The sequence below is a fragment of the Mesoplodon bidens genome (assembly GCF_964165515.1).
Source record: "Mesoplodon bidens genome assembly, chromosome: 2".
Classification (NCBI taxonomy): domain Eukaryota; kingdom Metazoa; phylum Chordata; class Mammalia; order Artiodactyla; family Ziphiidae; genus Mesoplodon; species Mesoplodon bidens.
Genome location: NC_138177.1, coordinates 23,601,050 through 23,625,162, shown reverse-complemented (window position 1 = coordinate 23,625,162; position 24,113 = coordinate 23,601,050). Strand labels below are relative to the sequence as shown.

At 49.2% G+C, this 24,113-nt stretch overlaps 1 protein-coding gene across 1 annotated transcript in view; it reads left to right on the top strand.

Annotated features, from left to right (window-relative positions):
* The first annotated feature begins 4,276 nt into the window (after positions 1 to 4,276).
* The window catches only part of ITPKB (inositol-trisphosphate 3-kinase B), a 97,575-nt gene continuing 77,738 nt past the window's right edge, over positions 4,277 to 24,113 (top strand). The window contains exons 1-2 of the mRNA XM_081224989.1: positions 4,277 to 4,580; positions 5,938 to 8,063. Of these exons, the coding sequence (XP_081081115.1) occupies positions 6,150 to 8,063 (1,914 nt within the window). The 5' untranslated portion in view covers positions 4,277 to 4,580; positions 5,938 to 6,149. The remainder of the gene's footprint in view (positions 4,581 to 5,937; positions 8,064 to 24,113) is intronic.

Below are 24,113 nucleotides of genomic sequence, written 5' to 3'. Positions count from 1 at the left end.
CTGTGTTGGGTCTTCGTTTCTGCGCGAGGGCTTTCTCTAGTTGTGGCAAGCGGGGGCCACTCTTCATCACAGTGCGCATGCGGGCCTCTCACTATCGCGGCCTCTCTTGTTGCAGAGCACAGGCTCCAGACGCGCAGGCTCAGTAATTGTGGCTCACGGGCCCAGTAGCTCCGCGGCATGTGGGATCTTCCCAGACCAGGGCTCGAACCCGTGTCCCCTGCATTGGCAGGCAGACTCTCAACCACTGCGCCACCAGGGAAGCCCTGCCCGTTTGTTTTTAATTGAGTGTTCTCTTATTATTGAGTTTTAAGAGTTCTCTTTCTAGATGCAAGTCCTTTATCAAATATGCACGTTGCATACATTTTCTTCTAGTCTGTAACTTGTCTTTTCATTCTTTTCAGAAGAGCAGAAGTTTTAAATTTTAATATAGTCCAACCTGCCAAAATTTTTTTTGTGGATCATGCTTTCAGTATTGTATCTAAGAAATAGGTGCTTAACTGAAGATCCCAAAGATATTCTCTTATGTTTTCTTATAGAAGTTTTATGGGTTTAGCTTTTACAGTTAGATCTATGAGCCATTTTGATTTAATTTTTTATATGTGGTGCAAGATATGGATTGAAGTTCTTGGTTTTTTTTTTGCATATGGGTATCCAATTGTTACAGCACTACTTGTCAAAAAGATTCTTTTCTCCACTTTTCTGCACCTGTGTCAAAAATCAATTGTCCAATGACCACCCAGAGGGGTGGGATAGGGAGGGTGGGAGGGAGATGCAAGAGAGAGGAGATATGGGGATATATGTATATGTATAGCTGATTTACTTTGTTATAAAGCAGAAACTAACACACCATTGTAAAGCAATTATACTCCAATAAAGATCTTTAAAAAAAAATCAATTGTCCATATGTATGTATGTTGGCCTATTTCTAGACTCATATTCTGTCACATTGATCTATTTGTTTAAATTTATATTAATACCACATGCTCCTGATTATTGTAACTTTATGATAAGTCTTGAAATCAAATAGTCCTTCCACTTTGTTCTTTTTCAAAGCTGTTTTGGCTCTTCTAGATCCTTTGCAGTTTCCAGTGAAATTTAGAATAAGCTTGTCAACTTCTACAAAAATACAAACTTGCTGGGTTACTGATTTTGATTGCACTGGCTCTATAGATCAATTTGGAAAGAATTGACATCTTAACAATATTGAGTCCTCCAATTCATGAACATGGTATATCTCTCCATTTATTTAGGTCTTCTTTAATTTTTTTCAGTAGTGTCTTATAGTTTTTACTCTATGGTTTTATACATCTTTTTTCATGTTTATCCCTATATATTTTATAGTTTATTTATTTATTTATTTATTTATTTATTTATTTATTTATTTATTTATTTTTGGCTGTGTTGGGTCTTAATTTCTGTGCGAGGGCTTTCTCTAGTTGTGGCAAGCGGGGGCCACTCTTCATCGCAGCACACGGGCCTCTCACTATCGTGGCCTCTCTTGTTGCGGGGTACAGGCTCCGGATGCACAGGCTCAGTAGTTGTGGCTCACGGGCCTAGTTGCCCCGTGGCATGTGGGATCTTCCCAGACCAGGGCTCGAACCCGTGTCCTCTGCATTAGCAGGCAGATTCTCAACCACTGTGCCACCAGGGAAGCTCTAGTTTTTGATGATATTATAAATATTATTTTTTAAGTTTTGATTTCTGATTGTTCATTGCTAATATGTGGAAACCAATTGACTATGGTATATTGGTCTTGAATCCAGCAACCTGTTGCTATGGGCTGAATAGTGTACCCCAAAATTTACATGTTGAAGTTTTAATTTGTTCTAATTCCCAGTACCTTAGAATGTGACTGTATTTTGAGATAGGGTCCTTAAAGAGGTAATTTAGTTAAAATTAGGTGGGTCCTAATCCAATATTACTGATGTTCTTACAAGAGGAGGAAATTAGAACACAGACAGACAGAGAGAAGACCATGTGAAGACATAGGGGGAAGATGGCCATCTAAAAGCCAAGGAGAGAGGCCTTATAAGAAACCAAACTGACCAACACCTTTGTCTCAGATTGCTTGCCACCAGAATTGTGAGAAAATATATTACTATTGTCTAAGCCACTCAGTCTATGGTACTTTGTTACAGCAGCCCTTGCAACGAGTACACTTGTTAAACTCACTTATTAGTTTTAGTAGCTTCTTTGTAGACTCCATAGGATAGTCTACATAGGTAATCATATTATCAATAAATACAGTTTTACTTCTTCCTTTCCAATCTGGATGTCTTTTATTTCTTTTTCTCGTCTAGTTGCTCTGACTAGGACTTCCAGTACAATATTGAATAGATGTGGCAAATTGCTTACCACTTTGTGTTTTAATTTCTTCATCTATAAAATGGGGATAATAATAGTATGCATCTCATAAAGTTGTTATAAGGATTGAAATGTGTAAATATTTATAATGTGCTTAGAACAGTGCCTGGATAATAAGTGCTATATAACTTTTTTCTTTGTTCATTTAAAATCATGGAAGGCTACCAGATTCTGCTTCAAGATGCAAGCCAACCACGCTGGCTTCCAGATATGGCTTTTGCTCCATCTTTTCCCTAATCCCTGCCGTCCTTGGTAGCACAGTTAGAATTTTAGACTGGTAGAACTATCATTTAGTTCTACTGCCAGCCCAAGGCAGGAATCCATTCAGCATGCCACACCTGACCATTTGCTGGCTGCGTTCTGAGCAAGAACTCTTCAGGCTGATTGAACATTCAGGAAGCCTGAATTTCTCAATTCTTCGGAATGCCAATGATGTCTGGCTGTGAGGTGACAGTGAGAGTTCCCAGAGGCTGGAAAGCTAAGATTCTGTGTTCACTGTATGCACTGCTAGTTCCTCCAGTTGTTTCCACCATGACACCTGGCATGGGTGTTTGCATCTCCTATGATAGAAATAAGCTCTATGGAGAGGGTCTCCTGGGAACTCCTGTTTCTTGTCCCTGGGGAAGCGAATTAGGGGCAAGGGTAGGGCTGGCTTCTCTGCCTTAGCAACTGCCCAGATCCTGAGTCAACACCTGAATAAACTCTGGGCTCTTTTTATTTAGCCCCATTGGGGATGGGATAGGAACCAGGCTCAGTCTTTTCAACATGGCATGTTAAAAAAACAAGTAGGACTCAAAAGTGTCTCATTCCTGGGAATTCTTAGCTAGAAGATCTCAGTTTCAGATTTAACATGAGTCTTTTTCTGATGCAGCAGCAGGCTGCTTTTCTCACTTAAAGAGTATTGTTACATAAACAAGCAAGATGGGTTTGCCACAAGCAAAGTCAAAATTTCCATCTAAATTTTAGCTAATAAGACTATGAGGACTGATTCAGGCTTTAGAGTTTTACATTTCCTGAGCCTGGCAGCTGTGTTTTCCCTCTTTCCACTAAATTCTGTAGTGTAGAATTTAGGGAATTATGGAAAACACACTTGCAGCACCAGAGCTTAAATGGGGTAAGATCTCTGCCCAGTAGTAATTGCTGATGGTGGGGGGAAATGTCTCTTGAAAATCATCCAGCTGCAGGAGACTGAGCAAGGGGTCTCAGGCCTTCTTAGTCCCAGGACTATCCTTTTTCTTAAAATAACTTTGAGAATTGAGTGCAAAAATTTGCCAATGTCACATTTGCTGTGTGCATTTAGTAATAGAAAAATGTGCAGTGCAAAGGCGTGTTTATACAACTAGCAATTGCACTGCAAAACCATCAACAGCTCACAGCCCAACCAGTCTTCCAAAATACAAGTGTGAAGCATTTAAAATCTGCAACTCTGCAACGAGGTGCCCACAAAGTACCTTCTTCGAATTTGCATATTTGTGTACAAGAACACAAACCGTTTATATAAGGCTTTAGCTCGTTTTAAATGTTAAAAAAAGTCCCCATGATTTGCTTTGCTTAAAATGCACGCTCAAACTTTATTAAAAACATTTTTCAAAAAAAGTTTCATAAAGCTAGCCGTCAGCGAGGCTCACTGGAGGGTGTGGAAAATGGATCATATATCTTTAACCCGCAGAAGTTAAAAGGTTTTTTTTTTTTTTTTTTTGGTTGTTAGCTAACAATGGAAACTTTTTTTTTTTTAAGTGTTTCCCTCCCTCGGTCTTGCCAAGCTATAGAAAAAAAAGAAGAAAAGAAAAACTTGTTCCGCTGAGTTCAACCCCAGACAGGCTCACAACTTCCTTCCTGCTTTCCTCCCCCAAGCCCCCGCCTTTCTCCCTCCTCCCTCCTCCACCCCAACCCCCCCCCGCCCCAACTTTTTTTTTTTTTTTAATCGTACATTGAACAAACACTGAAGTAGCCGGGAGCAGACACTGACAGGGGTAGTATCTCCACAGCCCACAAGGGCGTGCAGGGCCGGCCGGCGTCGCCACCGCCCGGATCTCCCGCCCCGGCCGAGGAGCTTTCCCTCTTTTTTCCCATTCCCCCCCTTTTTTTTGTCTTCCAAAAGAAGTGAGGAAACCATTTCCGAGCTTTTTTACTTTTAAAGCCATCTTTCTCCTTCGAGGTCTGCGTTCCCGGGCCATGTAGTCTGCACAGGACGCGGGAATCTTGAGCAACTGCAGGTAAGTTTGGCGGCTTTTTAATGGCTCTCGCCTCCGAACCCTCTTTCCCCTCTCTCTCTGCTCTGGAGCGAATCTGAGGGTTCCGGGTTCTGAAAAGGCGCAGGGAGGTGGGCCGGGGAGACGGGCAAGGGGGTTTGATTGGGGAGGGTGGCGTGGAGAGGAGGGAGAGGCGAGTTTTCGGCGTTTCCCGTGCTCGCCTTCCGGGCCGCTGACTCCCCGCCGCCTACCTCGGCGCGCTGCAGGCGTCCATGGGCTCCGGCCGCCGGGAAGCCGGCTTGGCGCCGGGCGAGGCTGCCCAGGATGCGGAGAAGCCCTGCACTCGGCCGCGCCGCCTCCGGGCTTAGAGCGGGGCCCCGGGAGGTTTGCAGAGCCCGGGCTTCCGCCCGGCTGCAGCCATGCCCACCCTGGAGTCCTTCCGAGTGGGCAAGGGTCCCGGAGCCCGCAGAGGCAGCCGAGTCCTCCGGCACAGGGTGTGCGGAGTGCGGACTCGCTGTCCGCGCGCGTACACAGACACACACACACACACACACACACCCCTACGCGGGGGGCGACGGGGGGGGCGGCGTGTATTGGTTCCGGTACAGGGGACGAGAAGCGCCTCGGCCCCGGGCGCGCGCAGACGCACCCACACTAACAATACACACTTGTTTGGGGACTGACGACAAAGCCAGTGCTGAAAAATGCCTAGGCTGCGGCCCCGCCGCGCGCTCAGGCCGTCGTAGGCCGAGGGACACAGCACCAAGGCCAGGGTCAGGAAGGTAAAAGACAGGCACGCAGGGGTCTTCCTAGACCCGGGCTCAGGCAGCGACCGGGGAAGGCAGGTCCAGCTCGGGTTCCCTCCGAGTCGGTCCCTGATGGCCAGAGAGGGTGGAGCGAGGAGATCCTGAAGCCCAAGGTGGGGGGGGGCGGGGAGCTGCCCTGTTATACCCGATGTAACCAGTGTTTGCAAAGCGAGGGGGCCCAGAGACGGTGGAGGGGTGTCCTCACTCTCGGAGAGCTCGGAATCTGCCGCGCCCCGCACATAGCCCGCTTAGCAATCAAGTGGTTGTACGGTCCCCCGCCCGTCCGCGCGGCTCTGGAGGCAACTCTTAGAATTTGGAATGTGAAGGGACCTTCAAGCGCATCACAGTCTGGGGCGAAGGGTGGGAGCGCCCTCGGAAAACACACCCACAACCTAGCTGGCGACCGAGGGCCCCTGGGGTTGGTGTCCTCGCCGTGCCGCACAGTCCCTGTAGATAAGATGTCCAGTGGCACCGATCCCCGACAGATTGGGGGATCCCAGTCCCAGTCCTAGTCCCCTAGCCGTCCCCCGCACCCGCCCTCTGGGGTCCTGACTTTTCTCCTTGTGTCTCCACAGCGGCGCTGTTGTTTACGGAACTCGGCGGGGGCTGAGCCCGCGGTCTTGCCCCCCGCCCAACGCCCAGGCCATGCCACCCCATCCGCGCGCGGAGCCGCGGCCGCCGGGCCTCTGGGGCTGAGCCGGGAGCCGAGAGCCGCGGGAGGAGGAGGCGCCGGCGGCGGAGCCGGAACAGGAGCGGCGGCGGCGGGCAGCGCGGCGGACCCAGTACTATGGCTATGTACTGCTATGCCCTCAACAGCCTGGTGATCATGAATAGCGCCAACCAGGTGAAGAGCGGCGGCGGCCCTCGGCCCAGCAGCAGCGAGACGCCCCCGCCGCCGAGGAGGGCCGTGTTGAGCCCCGGCAGCGTTTTCAGCCCCGGGAGTGGCTCATCTTTCCTCTTCCCCCCAGCCGAGTCGTTGTCGCCGGAGGAGCCCGGGAGCCCCCCGGGCTGGCGGAGTGGCCGGCGCAGGCTGAATAGTAGCAGCGGCAGCGGCAGCAGCGTGGGCAGCCCGAGTTGGGCGGGTCGCCTAAGAGGCGAGGGGCAGCAGGTGGTGACCACCGGTACCCTCTCCCCTCCGGGGCCGGAGGAGGCCAAAAGGAAGCTTCGAATCCTACAGCGCGAGCTGCAGAACGTGCAGGTGAACCAGAAAGTGGGCATGTTCGAGGCGCACATCCAGGCGCAGAGCTCCGCCACTCAAGCGCCCCGCAGCCCGCGTTTGGGCAGGGCTCGATCGCCCTCCCCGTGCCCCTTCCGCAGCACCAGTCAGCCCCCAGGAAGGGTCCTGGCTCAGAGTGAGGGGCGGAGGACAAAGTCCTGGGGGGAACAATGTCCGGAGACTTCAGAGGCCGACTCCGGGAGAAGAGGAGGGACGCCCAGCCAACGCCTCTCGAAGGACAAAGAGGGAGTAGCACCGTTCCCCGGCCCTGATGCCCCGGCAGGATCAGCGGCTCAGGGTCCAGGCGCTTCCGTGAAAATGAGGGAGCCGGTCCCGGCCGGACCCCATTGTGGCTCACCCATTGCTATGGAAGTTGACAAGAGGGTTTCTTCTCCTTTGGGAACTCAGAATTACCAAGCTCCCCCGTTGGGGCTGGTCGGAGGGAACTTAACGATGGCCACAGAAGTGGCAGCGAGGGCCACATCCACCGGGCCACACCATCCACAGAACCCTGCCCTCACTGAGCTGTCTGAGAGGGCCCGCGAGCTTGGGGGTGTGTACCCTCGGGAGGCCCTGGCCAAGAGTCAGGGGCAGTCTTTGGGCAGTGAGACAAGTCCGGCCCCAGAGAGGGGCGGGCCCCGCAGTGGAGAGCCCCCTGGGAAGGTGGGGAGAGGAAATCTGCCCGGTGGCATGCCGGGCTCCGGGGCGCCTGAAGCGGACGAAAGGCCAGAGGAGAGGACTGTGAACGCGCAAAGCCCGGCGGACTCCTCTGAGGCCCCGAGCTGCTTCAGGCAGCCCGGAGACCGGGGCTCAGTAGGCTCCGAGGGGCCCCAGAGTGGGGCCCTAGTGGCCAGGGAGGCACGGCCGCGCTCCAGCAGAGTGGATGAAGGGTCTGCGTCGCTGGGCTTGCTTGGGGGCAGCAGCTCAGCACAGCCAGGCCCCGGGGAGGTGGAGGCGGGGATTCCCTCTGGCGGAATGCTGGAGCCTTTGCCGTGTTGGGAAGCAAAAGATCTGAAAGAACCTCAGTGCCTTCCTGGGGACAGGGTGGGTGTGCAGCCTGGGAGCTCCGGGGTTTGCCTGGGCTCCATGGAAGAAGCGGGTCTGGCCTGGACGTGTGTCACAGGGGTACAATCCGAGGGGACTTGGGGAAGCAAGCCTCAGGGCAGAGATGCCCACCCCAGCCCAGAGCAGCTCTCCCCAGATCAGAAGGACAAGACTTCCCGGGGAGAGGCCTGCAGCCGAAGCAATATCCCTGCCGTCATCATTACAGACATGGGTGCCCAGGAGGATGGTGCCTTGGAGGAGGCGCAGGGAAGCCCTCGGGGCGGCCTGCCGCTGAGGAAACTGTCCTCTTCCTCTGCGTCTTCCACTGGCTTCTCCTCCTCCTATGAGGACTCGGAGGAGGACATCTCCAGTGACCCCGAGCGCTGCCTGGACCCCAACTCTGCCTTCCTGCATACCCTGGACCAGCAGAAGCCCAGAGTGGTAGGTCTTGCCCTGAGATTTTTCTAGAACTTGTGCTGCTTTCATGCCCACGTGTCCCTTTTTCTTACCTTCTGCTGAGTCAGAAAGACTCTGACCAGGGCCCTGGGGCAGTCACAACTTATAATTCTCTCCAGGTGTGTTTGCTGGGGAGGTACCTAGGCACTGGCCATGCACTTTGTAGTTTGGACAGCGAACCGGAGTCATTTCTGTTGTTATTTCCATGTACATCTTAAAAGACATCTTTTAAAGTACCTCTGGCAGGTCACCACTCATTTTTGGGGAAGATAATATTCATGAGTGTGACCAAAAGCTTCCTGGTGAATCTCCAAAGATAGTGAACAGAGCTGCTGAGTGTATGTAGCTTTTGTCTGATCAGGTGAAACACTTAATTCTGTGATTCATTTAGGCGGAGGAGAACTGACAAGGATGTCATGGAATTAACTCAGGCTCTACTAATAGGCTAGGAAAATGAGTGACGTGATTCTGGAACAGGGCCCTGAAACCTGCAGTTGTGGCATTGGCCGGTCTTTTGGGTGGACAACCACCTAGCCTCAGTAAATTGTCAGGACATTGCAATATTTGTGGGGCCAGCAGAAGATACAGTTTGATGTATGAATTAAAATGAAAACTAGGCTTTGAGCTAAGCAGATAGTTTCTTTAATAACAATATTATATTACATTAGGTTGAATTGCATCTGGGTGATATCCCTAGGGTAGATACGTCCTCATGGATATGCTCGTTGGCTGGTACAGGTACATTTCAAGTACGTTTTCAAGTGCATCTGTTGTGATTCAGCACACTGACATCTTGTTCTGGCTATGGCGGTAGACAGGGGTTTATTTCTGTACACAGTTCATCTCAGTCCTAGGCTGTTTTCACTCTTGGGAGGATCAGAGCATCGTATGAAAGATGTAAGAGTTGAAGCTAGCGCTTCTGAAAAGGTCTGGACTTTCTCTTAGCTTTTCCAGAGTCTGGGGAATTTCCTAGTTCGGCGTGTAAGGGGTTCTTGTGCTACCTTGGGCGAAAGTCTGCATTTTATTGTAGTAGGTAGTCTTCCGATTTAGTCTTGAATATCAAGTACTATTCGCTGTACCTCAATAACTTAAACCACAGCAACTGAGAACTCTACATGCTGCTCTAAGTTATTTTGGACTCCAAAGCGTGTGTCTGTCCTACTCCCACTTCAGAAATCACAGTCTGAATCTTTGTAGACCAGGCATTTCTTTTCATGAGACTCTGCTTTCTGCTGATGATGGGGAGGCAAATATGTATGCAGAATCCGGCCCCAATCAGCCTGGCATTTTGTGGCCAGCACAGGGCATCTGGCACGGGCACACCACCTTTAGAGGAGGGGTGGTCCACCTGGAAGAGGATGGATGGTGGTGAAAGGCAGGTGGAAAATGCTTCTCACTGAAGGTATGGCTCAGGTTTCTCTGCCTTCTTGCCCACAATTAAAGGTCTATGAGATGGTCCCCTGTTCCACTCCTCCCTTTGGCTTTTTATACCCTGGAGCGTAGCCAGCATAGCCAAGTTGTTTTAACTTGTTCTCCAACTTTCCATTTGCCCTTTCTAGTGGTGGATTAGCAGCTCCTATTGGCTGGCTCTCAAAGTATTTTGCGTGTCCCGATGTTTGAAAAGGGCTCTTGTCTGGAAGTGAGTTAAAGGGGAGATAAATAATGATAGATGACAATATTTTTTTTTTTCATTTGCCAGAGGGATGCCAGCTGAGAAACCAGAGGGTTGAGTGGTGTCAAGGTAGCGAACGGGTCCAGAGGTAGAAACGAGGCCTGCCTGTGGTCCAGCCTACCTCCCTTCTTTAAACAAGGTTTCAGACACCCACAGAGAAGGGCCAGGGAAAAAGCCCCTGCCAGCCTCGCTCTCTGGTCATGTGCAGCTGATAGGGAGTGTCTGTGGGGGGAAGGGTGGGTAACCAACTGGAAATTATGGGATCCTAGGGACTTTTGAGCTTTTGGTTGACTGCTTGCACGATACACTCAGTTTTCTCTTTCACGTACAGATTGTTGTGGCGGAGCCTTATCTGTGACACCAAAACATCTGCTCCTTGAGTCAAAAATCACTTGATTACCTGAGATTGATATTTTGTCTACAGAAGGCCAGACAACTTGATTGACGGGGCCTTTTGGCTTGGCTGTTCAGTGTTTTATAGATAAAACCCCAGCCGGCGCTGTTTGAGGCTCTACAGTATCAATACTCGGTCCTCTCCTCGGACTGTGCTGCTTCTGTCTACACTGCTGCACCGCACTCAGGGGCCCCCGTCCTCACCCGTGTGCACCCTCATACATACACTCCCAGCATCCCACTCACACACACAGGTTGGAAACTGCACGTTCAGCCTTCTGGTCACACAACCAACCCCTGACCTTCAGACCCATACTGAGAACACTTTTTTTTGTGCTGCTGTGTCTTTGAGCAGAGTTAGACCTTTCATGCCTCGTGTGCGCGGGCGGTTCTTTGCTTCTGCGGAGGGATGACGTGTGTGACGAGGTACGCAGGCAGAGGTGAAAGCCCCGCAAAGCCTGGAGCCTGGATGCTGGGTTTGCTCTCCTGCTGTGTGGCTTCCCTGCCTGCTCATCACTGTGAGAAGTCCCAGCGCCAGTGTAGGGGAATTCGAAGATGTCCCTGTAGTTAAAAACAAAGTGAAAAGCAGGTTGTTTGGAAATGCACTCTGAAACTTATTGAGCCATTTAGATTATGCAAATTAGCAGAGGCCTTTTTACTGAAAGGGAATGTGGTGAGAAGCGCCTCTGCTCATTTGCTTCCATGGGTAGGAGCTGTATGCAAAGTGCTTCAGGCCTTTCCTACAGTTCAGGCTTCAGACATGCCTGTCTCTGAAATAGTGTTCCGAGTTTTTGCTCCTCTCTGTCTGTTTGTAAAGGAGCAGGCGCTTGAAATTTGCTCACAAGTAGTTGTATCACGCGCTTTGCGTTCAATGGCTTAAATTCAGGCGTGTTCACATTTACGGTTTTCTGAGATCTGAACAGAAGCGAATTGCACGGAGGAAGAAGGGTGTTCTCTCTTGTTCTTTAAGACAACTAGAAATTAATCAAGAGTTCTTGACCTCCCTGTATTATTCCATTTAAAAGTAACCGGGCCATTGAAACACCAGGTTTAAAGTGCTAAATTAAACTAAGCATACATCTTCCAAAAATAGATTTTCTTGATTTATTCCAAAATTGTACTATCAATCATGTGTACAAAAACCGAAACAAAATGCTGGTCTAGTTACCTGGGGGACATTTAAGGAATTATAATACAAAATCCTTGCCTTCTTGGTGCTTACTATTTTTTCAGGGCCATTGGAATTTTGTTTCCTTTAGTTTTTTGTGTGCTGACTAGTTTTGTTGCCTTTTTTAAAGTAAAAAACTAACCAATATATATGGTAAAAAAATTCGAGCAGTTTAAAATGGTTTTATGTGGTTTTTAAAAGTGTGACATTTTTATTTGAGGGGTAAACCCAATTAAAATTTAAAAGCCTTAGAGGGATACTTACTTAAAAAAAAAAAAAAGAATATGGTGGTAAGTACTTTTAAGTGGGAAATTCTTATCTGGAAGAGAATATGGAAGGCCCAGATTTATGGGGTCACGAGTTCGGGTTGCATATGCTGTTTTCTTAAGATGGGGCACCCTTCCCCCTCAGGTGTGCAGCCAGGATCTTTCTGGAAAGGCTTCAGGACTTTTCAGATCTGGGAGGACCCCTAGTCATTTATGTGAGGTTCTGCGTGTTACCCTGATCTGTTTAAGAAGGAGGAAACCAAGACTCCGAGGGGCAAAGGGACCCAAGGGCTGCAGCTCTGGCTCAGATTCCTCCTTTTAAAATATGCCTTCTGTGTGAGGACGAGCTCATGGGGGCCTGTAGAGTTCTAACTCTCTGTGACTATGTAATTCCAGGCATTTGATTCAAAACCTGCTGTATGTGAAGTACGTATCAGGGTGTCTGGAAATGTGACAAGATTTCTTTGGTGTGGACCTTGGGCAGCCGAGGCCGAAACTGGGCACATTTAATCGTGTGCTTTTCCTTAAGGTCCATTAATTATCTTCCTCTCATCTCTCTTAACTGGAAGAATGGTTCTTTGTAATTTCACATTGAAAAAGTATCATCAAAATAAATCAGTACAATACCCAAGATTCTCATTAATGGTTAGACTGATTGATAGTAGAGGCTGCGCTGGTAGGATGCCAGCACATTAACCTGACAAGTGAAAAATGCATTGTTCTCTGAGGGCTTCGGCCTCCTCAGGTAGTTAAGTTTGGAAACTGAGGCTTTGCCTCTGCAGAGCCAAAACGTCACTTCAAAGACCTCGTTTTATCAAAGATAAAAGTAATTCATCCAGCTTGAATCCTTTCAAATAAAGGTGGGGCATAGAGAAAAAGAGAGATTGCTGTTTAGGCATCACAAAAACACAGCTCAAGATTTACCAGGCTTTTAGGTTTAACAAGAAAAAACATATTAAACTGGACGGCTTCTGCTTTTAGAGAAATGTATTTCAGGTGTTACAGAAAGCATTTTCAGAACTTTGCTTTTTAGCGCCAAATTGCTACCAAGCCACTTTTCTGATTTTGTTGGCACATGCCAGTTAAATGTAGTTACAGATTAGATTAGTTCTCTGTAGTTTATTTATATTCCTGGGAGCACTGATAACATTGTTTAGGCTTATTTTATTTTGTCGGGTTTCAACGTAGTTGTCTAAAGGCAGAATTTTAAAATATTTAATAGAAAGAGTTTTATATCTTGGTTGAAAAAACTTTGTAGACTTCAGGTAATCAGTGATTCAGGATTAACTCGCGAACTCTTCTAAACTGTGTTGTGGACACACTGTCAGCACGGAAGGGTCTATATATATATATATATATATATATTTTTTTTTTTTTTTTAATTTATTTAGACTGCGCCGGGTCTTAGTTGCAGCACTCGGGATCTTCAGGTGCGGCATGCCAACTCTTAGTTGCAGCATGCATGCTGGATCTAGTTCCATGACCAGGGATCGAACCTGGGGCCCCTGCATTGGGAGCGCAGAGTCTTATTCACTGGACCACCAGGGAAGTCCTGGTCTATGGGTTTTGATAAGAGACGAGATCTTGGCATTGTAGGTTATACACATTGTTCCCTCCAGTCCATGACAAATGTGCCTTGCAATGATTTTTTCCTGACTGGGTGGAATTGACATTGTGAATGATGTATTTTTCATGAATTGGGGAGCTCATTGTTCACATAATCACACCAAACCCAACTGTGAACTCTCTTGTAACGTGAAAAGCCAGTTAGAGTGCCAACCTCCATTGTCTCAATGGGCTATTTGGGACTTTGTATGTCCGGTTCTCTTGAGACTGTGTGCCCTCCCGTGGTTGCATACTGTTAGCTTAGTTAACTAAGGACTGTGGTACTACAGGTGGCCTCAACAACATGCAAACACTCAGCATTGTAGCATTCCCTCAGACCGATGGGTCCAGTCTGCTAGACTGTGGAGGCCACCCTGGGGGTCTGGAAGAATCGGGTCCAACCTGGTCCCATGATCCTGTAGTCAGACTTGACTTGCTGTAGTTCCGCCATCAACTCTCTCGTTGTGGTTCCCCCAGACACCTGGTCGTTCATTTTTCCAGGGGTGTATTATTATTTGAAAGACAATTCAGGTCTCCTGCGCTAAAAGACACTATAGATATAAATGTGATCTCATTAGGGAGTTAGGCCTCTGTTCTTAGAATTTAAAAAATAACAATTTTTTTTCTATAACCTACATAAATATCATAATATAAATCTGGGTCTAGGGGAGGCTTTAGAGCTCATTTTCTCCACCATCCACATTTTACAGGTGAGGAAAGCGAGGCCAGAGTGTATTCAATACAGTCATGTTTACATTTTTCTTTTCCCTTAAAAAACCTCATTAGTGGATGAACTCCTTACTCACCTGGGGAGATCCACCTTGGCTTTAAACATAGGATGTGTTTTTGAAATGTTTGTTAAAGGAATGGATGAATGAATGAATGATAGACAGTAGCTCTGCTGCATTATCTACCCATAAAAGAACTGTTGAGTGATCCGGGAGAGGAGGAACAAAAAAAGGGAAAAAAGAACAATTAAGGCAGGCTCATTGCTTATTCCTGTGAACTTCCTGCCATAGGAGTAGGGGTGCCAGACTGGCGTATAGGAGACCTGGGTGAAATCCCAGTCTGCACATGGCCTGCAAGCCCTCTGAAAAATGGAGAGAGTAGGCATGACCTCACGGGGTGGGGGATGAGAGTTAAGGGATGCAGCATTCTAAAAGTGCCTCGGATGGCTCCTGGCACATGGTACGGGCTCAATTAATGTTAGTGGAGGTGGAATTAGGAGACATCTTAAGTACTGGTGAGGTAGTGTCTGTCTAGAAAATTCGTTGGGTCCCTTGGAAGAAATTCTTGGTAACAACTCTAGGATTTTGTTGAGGTGCCACTTTCACCCAGTACCATCCTGGAAGATGATTCTGCCTCACCCAATAAGGCTGCAATAAAATGGATTTCTCAAAGACCGGTATTCACAGGCTACCTGTGAATTCACACACTATTGTGGGACCACAACAGCTTCCTGAAGTGTATTTCATGGAACATTGAGAAGAAGGCTGGTCTTACCCTCTGTCTGTTTCCTAGTGTAGTTTCCTTTGGTTCAGTTATGGGGCTGGGGATCAAAGACCAATACAGGCCTCAGGGAACAAGATCAGTGACGATACCTTCTCCCAGAGTGTGTGTGCAGGGAAGACCACTCTGATGTTTCTCATGGGAAGGCAGGGCCCTCCAGGCTTTCTCTGATGAGGAATGATTTATGATCATCATTTCACTGGTAAGCCAAGACGCAGGCTTTTGACTAACTTGCCTGGTGTGTTTCTCAGCAGTTCCATTAAGAATTCACTCCTAGAGATCTGATCTTTCCCCTCCATTGAGCTTTACTTGGGCATTGTATTTACTCGATATCACTTTATGGAAACCCATTCAACAAAAGGTATCTCTTCAGGCCGCTAGTCAATACTACATTTTTTATTTCCTGAAATGTTTATTTCTATTTTGCTCCAAACCAGCTGATAAGTTTTATAAGTAACCAAAAGTAGGAGCTGCAGACAGTAAGCAAGCAGAATGAACCTCTGCAGTTCATATTTATGTATGATTTAATGGGGTAGGGGGGAGTGTGGAGGGGGAGTATACTTGTTGTATACTCTAAGTATACTTGTTGTTTTTTATGTTTTTATTTTCCCATCTCAGAATAAGTAGGAAAAAACTTCTCATTCGACCCGGTGGTAACCAGTATTCAACTGAAGAGACTCCACCCTCTTGAAGGTCACTGTTATCCTGTTAATCTAGCATTTTACCTTTGTGGTAAGATTCTGGGTGGAAAGGGAAAATAAAATGATACAGCATCTCAAACAAAGGCATTGAGATCATTTCCATTGACCTGGTGACTAAGATTAGGGTTCGCCTAACCCAGAGATGATATATTTGTATTGTGAGGCCCGGTAAGGCTCTGTCCTTGCAGAGCTTACCGAAAGGGTGGTCTGGTCCATTTGCTCATGTTTATAAAATTGGTCTTAATGCATCCGGAGGGCAGGAATGAGGTACTTTGGCCTTGGGCTTTGGGGGCCTGTGACAGCTGTTTTCTTTCTTCGCCCTTCTTAATGGGTCCTCTGCATCCTGCCCCCCCATTCCATTTAACCAGGAGAAATAAACGGATTGTTTATTGTTCTTCCAAGAAGAAGCTGTAATACATTTTATATTAGCAGTGCTTAATATTTTCATTCACTATGGGGAGTCTTCAGTGTGCCTCAGAACGGAGGGATTTGGTTCCCTGGTGACTGGCCATCCACCAGCTCACCTGGCAATTTCTCTTGGTATGCTGAGAGTTGGTGGCACCCCGGCAGTTACCGGGGAGGTCCCTGCACCCCCAGGCGGTTCCCAGCGAGTGTTTTTCCAATTTCACTGAGATTCTTTCCAGGCTCAGCTCAATTTGTTTTCTTCTTCTCTATGGCAATTGATGACGGAGTCGTAAAATGTATAATTCAGCAGGATCTTGTGTTAAGTGCTTCTTCCACAGTGTGCAGAAGCTGGTGTTTGGCTAATCCTCTGCTATGCATGGGTGTGTAAGATTTTCTTTTTGCAAGTTAGCTATCTGGAGAGTAGGTTTCATACAATACATCTCATAACTATGGGGAAAGGAGACCGGCTGGGGTATGGAGAGGAACTCAGGGAGTATCACTTCTGTAAACCTTATCTAACCTGAATCTATTAGCAGGAAACTGAAAGGGCCTGTGTATGACAATGAGATAAACAGTTTAATCTATTAACAATGTCAAGTGGAAAATCCAGCCACAGCCAGTAACTTAAGAAATGGCTAGGAGGTTTTGTTGGGACAGCAGATCCTGAGACCCAGGTTGCTGAGCCAAGGGTAGGAAAATTGGTTGCTGTATGTTCAAGCTGGGAGGTTGGGAAGACACTGGTTTGAGAAACTACTGAAAAATCCTTACGGACACAAAAATATGCTAACGTAGGGGACATTTTGAATGCGTTATAATTGATATTTTAGTCCATATGAGGCCATTGAAACCTTTTCCTCCTCTTCACCATTGTCATCATCATTGTCACAGCATTTAAGTACTCATTAGTATTCAGCATCTTGCTAATTCCAAGTAATTTAGGATATGTTAGACCTTCTCTGAGAACTTTCCTGGGCATACTCTAGGAGTGCAGTGTGCTGGAAAGACTAGGACTCTCAGATTCGGCGCTTGGCCTCTTTGGGCTTTGGTATCCTCATCTGTAAAATGGGTGCATCGATAATCTTCCTACATCATGTGGTCTTTGTGAGTCTTAAATGAGATCGTGTTTGTAGAGTCATTTTGAGAGTGTATTCTTTCCCGCCTAAATTTTTTTTTCACGAATACTATGATGTTGCCTTTTCCCCCCAGATTTTCTCTTGATTTCTATAGTACCCATTTGTTTATTTCTGTCATGCACACTCTAAGTATACTTGTTGTTTTTTAATAAACAGTGATCTATTTTATTTTTTTAATTGACGTGTAATATTGCCTTATAATATTATATTAGTTTCAGGTGTACAACTGTGACGTTGTTTTTAAAGCTTTCCCAGAAGAGGATGGACCAGGGCAAGCACTGCCCCAGTGCAAGATATTCCCTCATCTGTGTTGCTGAAAGAGAAATTGCTAAGGACTCTGTCAGAAACAACCTCTGTGTCCACAGCAGAGCCAGTTCTGACGTGGACGTGGCAGTGGGCCCGGGGAGCAGGGATGAGTAGACATTCGGAATGACATCCTAACTCCACTCCGGCTGCTCAGTAGCGCCGCCTCCTGCCCAAGTGACCATGGAAGCCAGTGCTGAGTGTGAACGAAGCTTCATGCCCCTGTGGTTTGCTAACTGGTCCACGGAGATGCGAATGTGATGGACCTGAAGAAAGGCTGGAGGGAGCGAGGAGGGGCCACAGAGCAGGGGTCTCACGTTCCTGGAGCAGGTCTGTAAGCTCCTGAATGATTGAGAGCAGACTCCGCTCCATCCAGAGTCCAAGGATGCTTAATGGGAGCATTGATTCTGCCAATACCGAGTTGTGGTTTTCCCTTCTGTGTCCTGGAAAGTGAAAGGGAGGAATTCGGCAGTCTTGAGGTTTTTTTTAAAGCAGACATTACATTCAGCAGATATTTCCTGGGCACTTCCTAAGTCTGGCTGGGCCCTGGGCTAGATCCCGAAACCCTTTCACAGGGCCGGACCTCCCTTCTGGTGGCTGCCCACGTTGAGAGGCGGATGTGGCACCCCCATGGCTGCCAAACAGCAGGCATTTATCTACCGCCTCTGTCTGCAGGTACCTGTGCTTAGGAGAATGGCTTAATTGATGCCATCCCTGTCCTTGGGGATGTGCCCTCTAAGGCAGAGTGGATGCCAACAGACAGACTTGAGATTTGTGAAACTCAAGAACAAGTTGTCTAGCCATTAAACGAGCACATTCATTAAATATGAGTTAATAAATAATGAACCAGTGTTGGCATGGGAAACGCAGGAAGCTTCAGTGCGTGTCGTGGAACAGGGAGGAGAGGAATTGAATTTGGGCGACAGCCACTGAGGACAGTCAAGGCCTTGAGGGGTTTGCTGTCTCTGTTAGAAGTGGTCAAGCAAAGGGACTATTCTGGATCCAAAGATGCTGCGAGGTTGGAAGGGAAGAGGGCACGCCCCTCCCTCTGCAAGCCTTAACGCCCTGCATTGAACACCACACAAACTGGTGCTCAGCAGATAAAGGATGTAGTGCTTGGACGGGGCCTCGGGAGAACCCCCATCCCCACCCCAATCGACCAGAGGGACATGGTCAGGAAACTTGGGAGGAACTTCTGCTCAGTGAGTGTCTGCTCAGTCTGAAGCTTTGGAAGAGCCCTGGGGGTGGCTGGGCTGGGGGTTGTGTAGACCCTTCCAGGGAGAGAGCCCTGGTGTGGCGTCAGGACAGTCCTGGGTTTGAGTCTAAGCTCTGCCACTGCCTGACTGTGTGACCCTCGAGAAAGGTTTTACCTTTCTGTCCCTCAGTTTCACCATCCGTGCAGTGGGGCTGCTAATACCAGACTTAAGGCTGTGAGCCTTAAACGAGGTCATGTGTGAAGTGCCTGGCACAGCGACTGGACATACTATAAATGCTCAATAAACAGCAACTGCGAGGATTTAGAGGCAGCCGTACTCTCGTTCCTGAGCGTATATCATGCTGAGCCTGCAGTGTCCACCATTCTCTTTGTTTAGGTGAAAGTGACGAGGGTGACCAAGGGAGTATTGCTTGCTGGTGCCCTTCTTCCCCTAGCAGAAAAAATGGGGCCTGGGGGCTCTGTGATGCTGAGGTTGGTAGGAGGTCTGTGCTAGAGTGGGGAGGAAGTGAGAGGGTCTGCTGGAGAGGGGGCTCCAGCCAGCCACACCTGAAGCCACACCCTCACTCCGTCCCAGACCTTGGCAGGGACTTCACTTCTTTGAGCCTTGGTTTCTTCATTTCCCACGTGAGGATGACAACCCTCTGTCACGCGCTTTTGTGAAGATGAACTGAGACCGTGTGGCCCGAGGACCTGGCACAGAACAGGCAGGGATAGAGGCAGCCCCTCTTCTGCACCGCGCGCCACCCCCCCCAAGTTGTGACACTAACTTGCCTTCACTGAGTGGCCTCAGCCACCTCATCCCAAAGTGCAGTTACTTGTAAAGGATGATGACAAGATAGGCAGCAGGACTTATTTTTCCAAGAAGGTTTCTCAGTTGCAGGAGAGGCCTCACTTTGTCACCAGGGCTCAGAGCTTAAAGTTTAAAAAACAATCCATTATATTCAGTAGCTTGGCAAGAGGTGTCAGATTACTCACCGGGGACCAGCCTCTTTTTATTCTCTTTTGGAGGTGGAAACTGGCTGAGGTCACCCAGGCCCGGGAGGCCCAGCCTTTGCGGGGGAAGAAGGCTCCATCTCTTCTCTCCCCTCCCCTCACTCCTTTGCTTTCTTGGTGTGTCTTTTAGAGTCACCATTGCTCAGAAGAGAGGGAATGAAATATATATACATGAGTATGAGAAACATCACCGCTTTGTATAGCTGTGGCTCTTCCTGCCAGGGAGGTCTTTGAACTTGTATGTGATTTCACTGGGCTTCATTGCTTTCCTGTGCCGTGTCTGGTGGCGGGCTGGGCACATGCTTATTAAGATGTTTCTTATTCTCTTTCTTAGAATAAAGAGATGCTTTCTTCCACTGCAGACCCAGCTGAGGTCTTGAGGCCCAGGCTGGTGGTCTCTGCAGCACGCTTTGCACACCCCAAAGGAGAGCCTGCCCAACACTTCCTAGCCACACGGTTGCTTTTTGCCGTTGTCGCGGCCTGCTGGCCTGTTCTCAGGGCTGGGAGGGTGGAGGGTGGTATGGAGGCAGAACGCAGTCAGGCGGCCGGGCTCAGCTGGACTGACCTGGGCATACCGGCATGCTTCGGAGTTCCAGGAGGGCCTGTGGCAGTCTGTGCAGACCCTGGCAGGAGCTGGGGCTCTGTGGCCACAAGTCCCCGCCGAGCAGCACGGACTGTTCCGGGGCCAGACGTCACCATAGTCTTGGGCACCCTGCCTGCCAAACACGGGCTTCTACTTTGCTGCACACTCGATGTGTGATGTGGAAATCCCTCTTTCCTTCTTGGCTGTGACATGGGGTGGCAGCCTGTGGTGTGCACCCTTGGGGTTCGCATCCTTCCTGTCTGCCGCTGGTCCACGCTCACCTTCCCACCCCAAGACGGCCACTAGGCATCCGGGCAGAGTTTCCAGGCCCTAAACTGTTGGGTCCTTCGCGTGACGTTACTGGGCCACGCACCTTTCTGGAGAGATGGGTCTCAGGGCGGGCCTGTGCTAACATCCCCCCTCCCCCGAGCCCCAGTCTCCGCCTGTCCTTTGCAGGGATGGAGGGGCTGATGTCTGGAAGGAATGAAACCACGAAAGGAACTTGTTAGTATGTGGCAGCCTTGACCTCAGAGGCGGTCTGGAGAGTGAGTGCACAGGACAGTAACTCCCTATTGCCCGGACCTGGAAATATACACAGGACGGTAATTAGTTTCCATCCCAGGCTGAAGCCATATGGAGCAGCGTCTGGGATGCTGTTTACATTGCGGTATCACACTGCACATGAAGAATCAGCCCGCTCCCTCCGGAGAGCCGTCTGCCGCCTCGCTGTGGGCTGGCTGCTGGTTCACGCTGAGAAGGTGAAGTCTTGCAGGTCAGAGGTTCTTCCTGGCATCCTTTCTTTGGCATTCTGCACTGGCCTAGATTTTCTAATCTGTCACCATTGGCCTCAAATACCGCATCCCCAGGGGAAGGCAGGAGTGTCTCACCAGGAGATGCAGAGGAAGGGAGCTGGCCCTAAGGGTCGATGGGGGTGAGCCTGGCGGGAAGTGCCCTGAATGTCCCAGGTGGCACGCTGCTGGGGATCATTAGCTTGACCTCCGACCGTGGTGTGCAGACATGTTACACTGACTTTGGAAATAAGATTTCAAGAATTTCAGAAAATAGTTCAGTACGACTCCATGACCAGGTATTGTAAAAGAGGATGTAAGTCCCGAGTAGAGGTTTTGCAAAGTCAGCTGCACGAAGGATGGGATGGAGGGGACCCAGCCCAGCAATATTTCTTATGAAATTCGCTGGGAGTTATAATGTTAACAAAAATTCAGCGTGCATTAGCTGGCTGTGCAGCTGTTACAAATGCCTAGCAGTCTTAGGCCGCACAACAATAACAGTGGCTAGGATTTCAGAAGTATCTGTTCTGTGCCAGGCACGTTCCATAAGTTACTTCATTCAATTTCTGTAAGGTGTATGTTACCTTCCTCCTTTTACAGCGAGCAGACTAGGGATCAGGCAGATGAGGTTGCCAGTCCCAGGGGCACAGCTGGGCATTGGCAGGGCTGGGATTTGAGCTCGTGGGTATCTCCCAGCTCCCTGCTCCTTCCATTGTCTGTCACCTGGAGGAGAGAGGAAGGGGATGGAGCTCTGTGCAGAGGGATGCTGAGTTTAGGTCTGGGCTCCGTGCTTTAGGGATATGGGGACTAATTGTATTGAGTGCAGAGGAAGATGCTGGGCTGACCAGGGGTCTGAACCACAGGCCTTGGAGATGGTTGAGGGAACTAGAGTTGCTTGTTGCCGCGGACATATTATATCTGGGCCGGGGGGTGGGGGTGGTGCGCGGCAGGAGAGTTGCCTTCACATGGTTGCCTTGGAGTAGCATTTCAGTCTGGTTCAAGATCAGTTTTCTGTTCACAGGGGTGGAACTGAGAGAGGATTCTTTTCCTTCTAAATGAATGGGCCTTTGTACAGAAACACAGATCGGTAGATGGAACCGCAGCAGAAGCGAGCTTCTGGAGCTGCCTCTCGGCCCCCGGCCTGGTGGAGTGGAAAAGTGAAGAACTCCTAACCCAAAAGGGCAATGAAAAGTGAAAGCTCCAAACTGCTCGGACAGAGCCGGGCTGTGAGCCCCTCACCGTGGCGGGAGGGGAGGGCATCAGGCATTCGTCCTGCGGCCCCCAGGGGCCCTGGGGACTCGCCTGTCCCCTCCCATAGGAGAGAGAGGGCAGTGCTGCCCGAGGACGGGGTCCCCGCAGGTACAGAGCAATGGTTTGTACGTGTCCCGTTTCCTCAGGCCACCCAGAGGGGCGTCACGGGTCTCTTCGTTTCATGGGTTCCCAGATTCAGTTAGACGGCGCAGCCCCAGGCATTCTGGCCCCCTTCAAATGGCATAGGTGAAAGCCTGTCCTGGGTTTATATTTCAAACACAGTATTAGCACCTCACTTGGAAGTGGGTGCATCAGGTTGCATCACCTGCCTACAGACTTCAGATAAATTAAGAGACACTGGATGAGCTAAGGGAGGAAGTTTATTCCAAAGGGGCAGGTGGCCGGGAGGCCCAGGCTTCCCATAGATGATTGCCTCGGCGCTCCTGACCTACAAGAAGAGACTTTTCTGTGCAGAGCCTCAGTGGGCAGAGCTGAGACCTGAGGGTGTGAGCTCGGAGGATGCCGTGCGTCTCCTTAGAAAGGAGCACAGCACTGTCACCACATGAAGGTGACCTCCAGTGAGCACCATGTAGGGGCCACGTGGGGCAGTGAGCAGCGCCCCAGAGCAAAGGCAGGCCGGGGCGGAGGGACCGCCAGCCTCTCACGGGGTCCCTCAGCTTGTCAGTTGGAATTCTCAGCCTCGGCTTGGCCTTTTGAGACTCTGAAGAAAGTCTCACTTTTAGGAGGGGACAACTAGGTGGTTTCCAGTTTTTGGCTCTTTAGCTAGAGCTGCTGTGAACCTTCACATACAGGTTTTTGTGAGACCATAAGCTCTCATTTCTCTGAGCTGAATGTCCAGGAGTGCAGTCGCTGGGCCATAGGCTGTTGCATATTTATTACGTTTTTTAAGAAACTGCCAAGCTGTTTCCAGAGTGCCCACACCCTTGTACGTCCCCACCAGTAGTGATGCCGTTTCCCTGCATCCTCACCAGCACGTGGTGGTGTGGTGGTGGTAACTATGTTTTATTCTAGCCACTCTGATAGCTATGCAGGGCTGTCTCTCTGTGGCTCTAATTGGTTTTTCCCTGATGGTGTTGAACACCTTCCCATGTGCTTATTTGCCATCTGTATATCCTCTTGGGTGAAATCACCTGACAACTTAGGAAAAAAAAAATTCCACAGAGTTGCTGTGAAACCATGGGCAGGGGTCAAAAGCCTTGGGCATTGGTCCCCCGCCCCCGCATGAGCTTCCCCTCTCAGGGCTTCAGGTGAGGGTGCTTGGTCGTCTCTGAGGTCCCTTCATGCCCCAAACTTCTCTGACTCCAAAATAGCGTGGTGACCTAGAGCAGCGCCTCCTTGGCAGGACCGCGGTGTGCAGGAGGGCGTCCTCACCCACACACCGTCAGCTCTTGTGTCCTCAGGATCCCGCCGAGGCTGACTCACGGGTGATATATTTAAGGAAAGGTGTCGTTGGGCCTGGAAATAAAAAGAAAAACAAAGGAAGAACTGTCGAGTGTCTCCGTGCCTCCTCTGGGCCTCCTGGAAGGCTGTGGCCCAGCAGGCCCCCGGTCCCCAGACGCTCCTTCCCTCTGCGTCTCCTCAGCGGGGCCTGTGCTGTGCGGTTTAGTTTTGCAACAGGGTCATGCTGAAGGTCCCAGCAGTGCTTCCCTTTTTATGTTAATTAAACAAAAACTGTGTCTGTGTAATTTAAAACCGCTAAGGACCGTGGTGGCTGAAGTCATTTTTCAGGGTGCACTGAATCGCACCCTCTCAGCCTCGGCTGCTTGGCGGCGTTGTTGATTTTTTGCCTCTTGCCTCCTGTGTCAGGAGTAGTGGCGGCCGGAAGTGGTCTTGAGTGTTAATGGAATTGCTACCAGTTTGAGGGCCTGCTGCAGGGTTTGGTCTCCACTGGGAAGCAGGGTAGATGACATCTGCTTAAGAATGTATTTATTTTTGTTTTTCTGTCTAATGATGTATATGGGACTTTACAGTGCGTGCAATAAGCATCCTTGATCTTCGTGTCAGTGAGTCATAAGAAATGAAAAGACA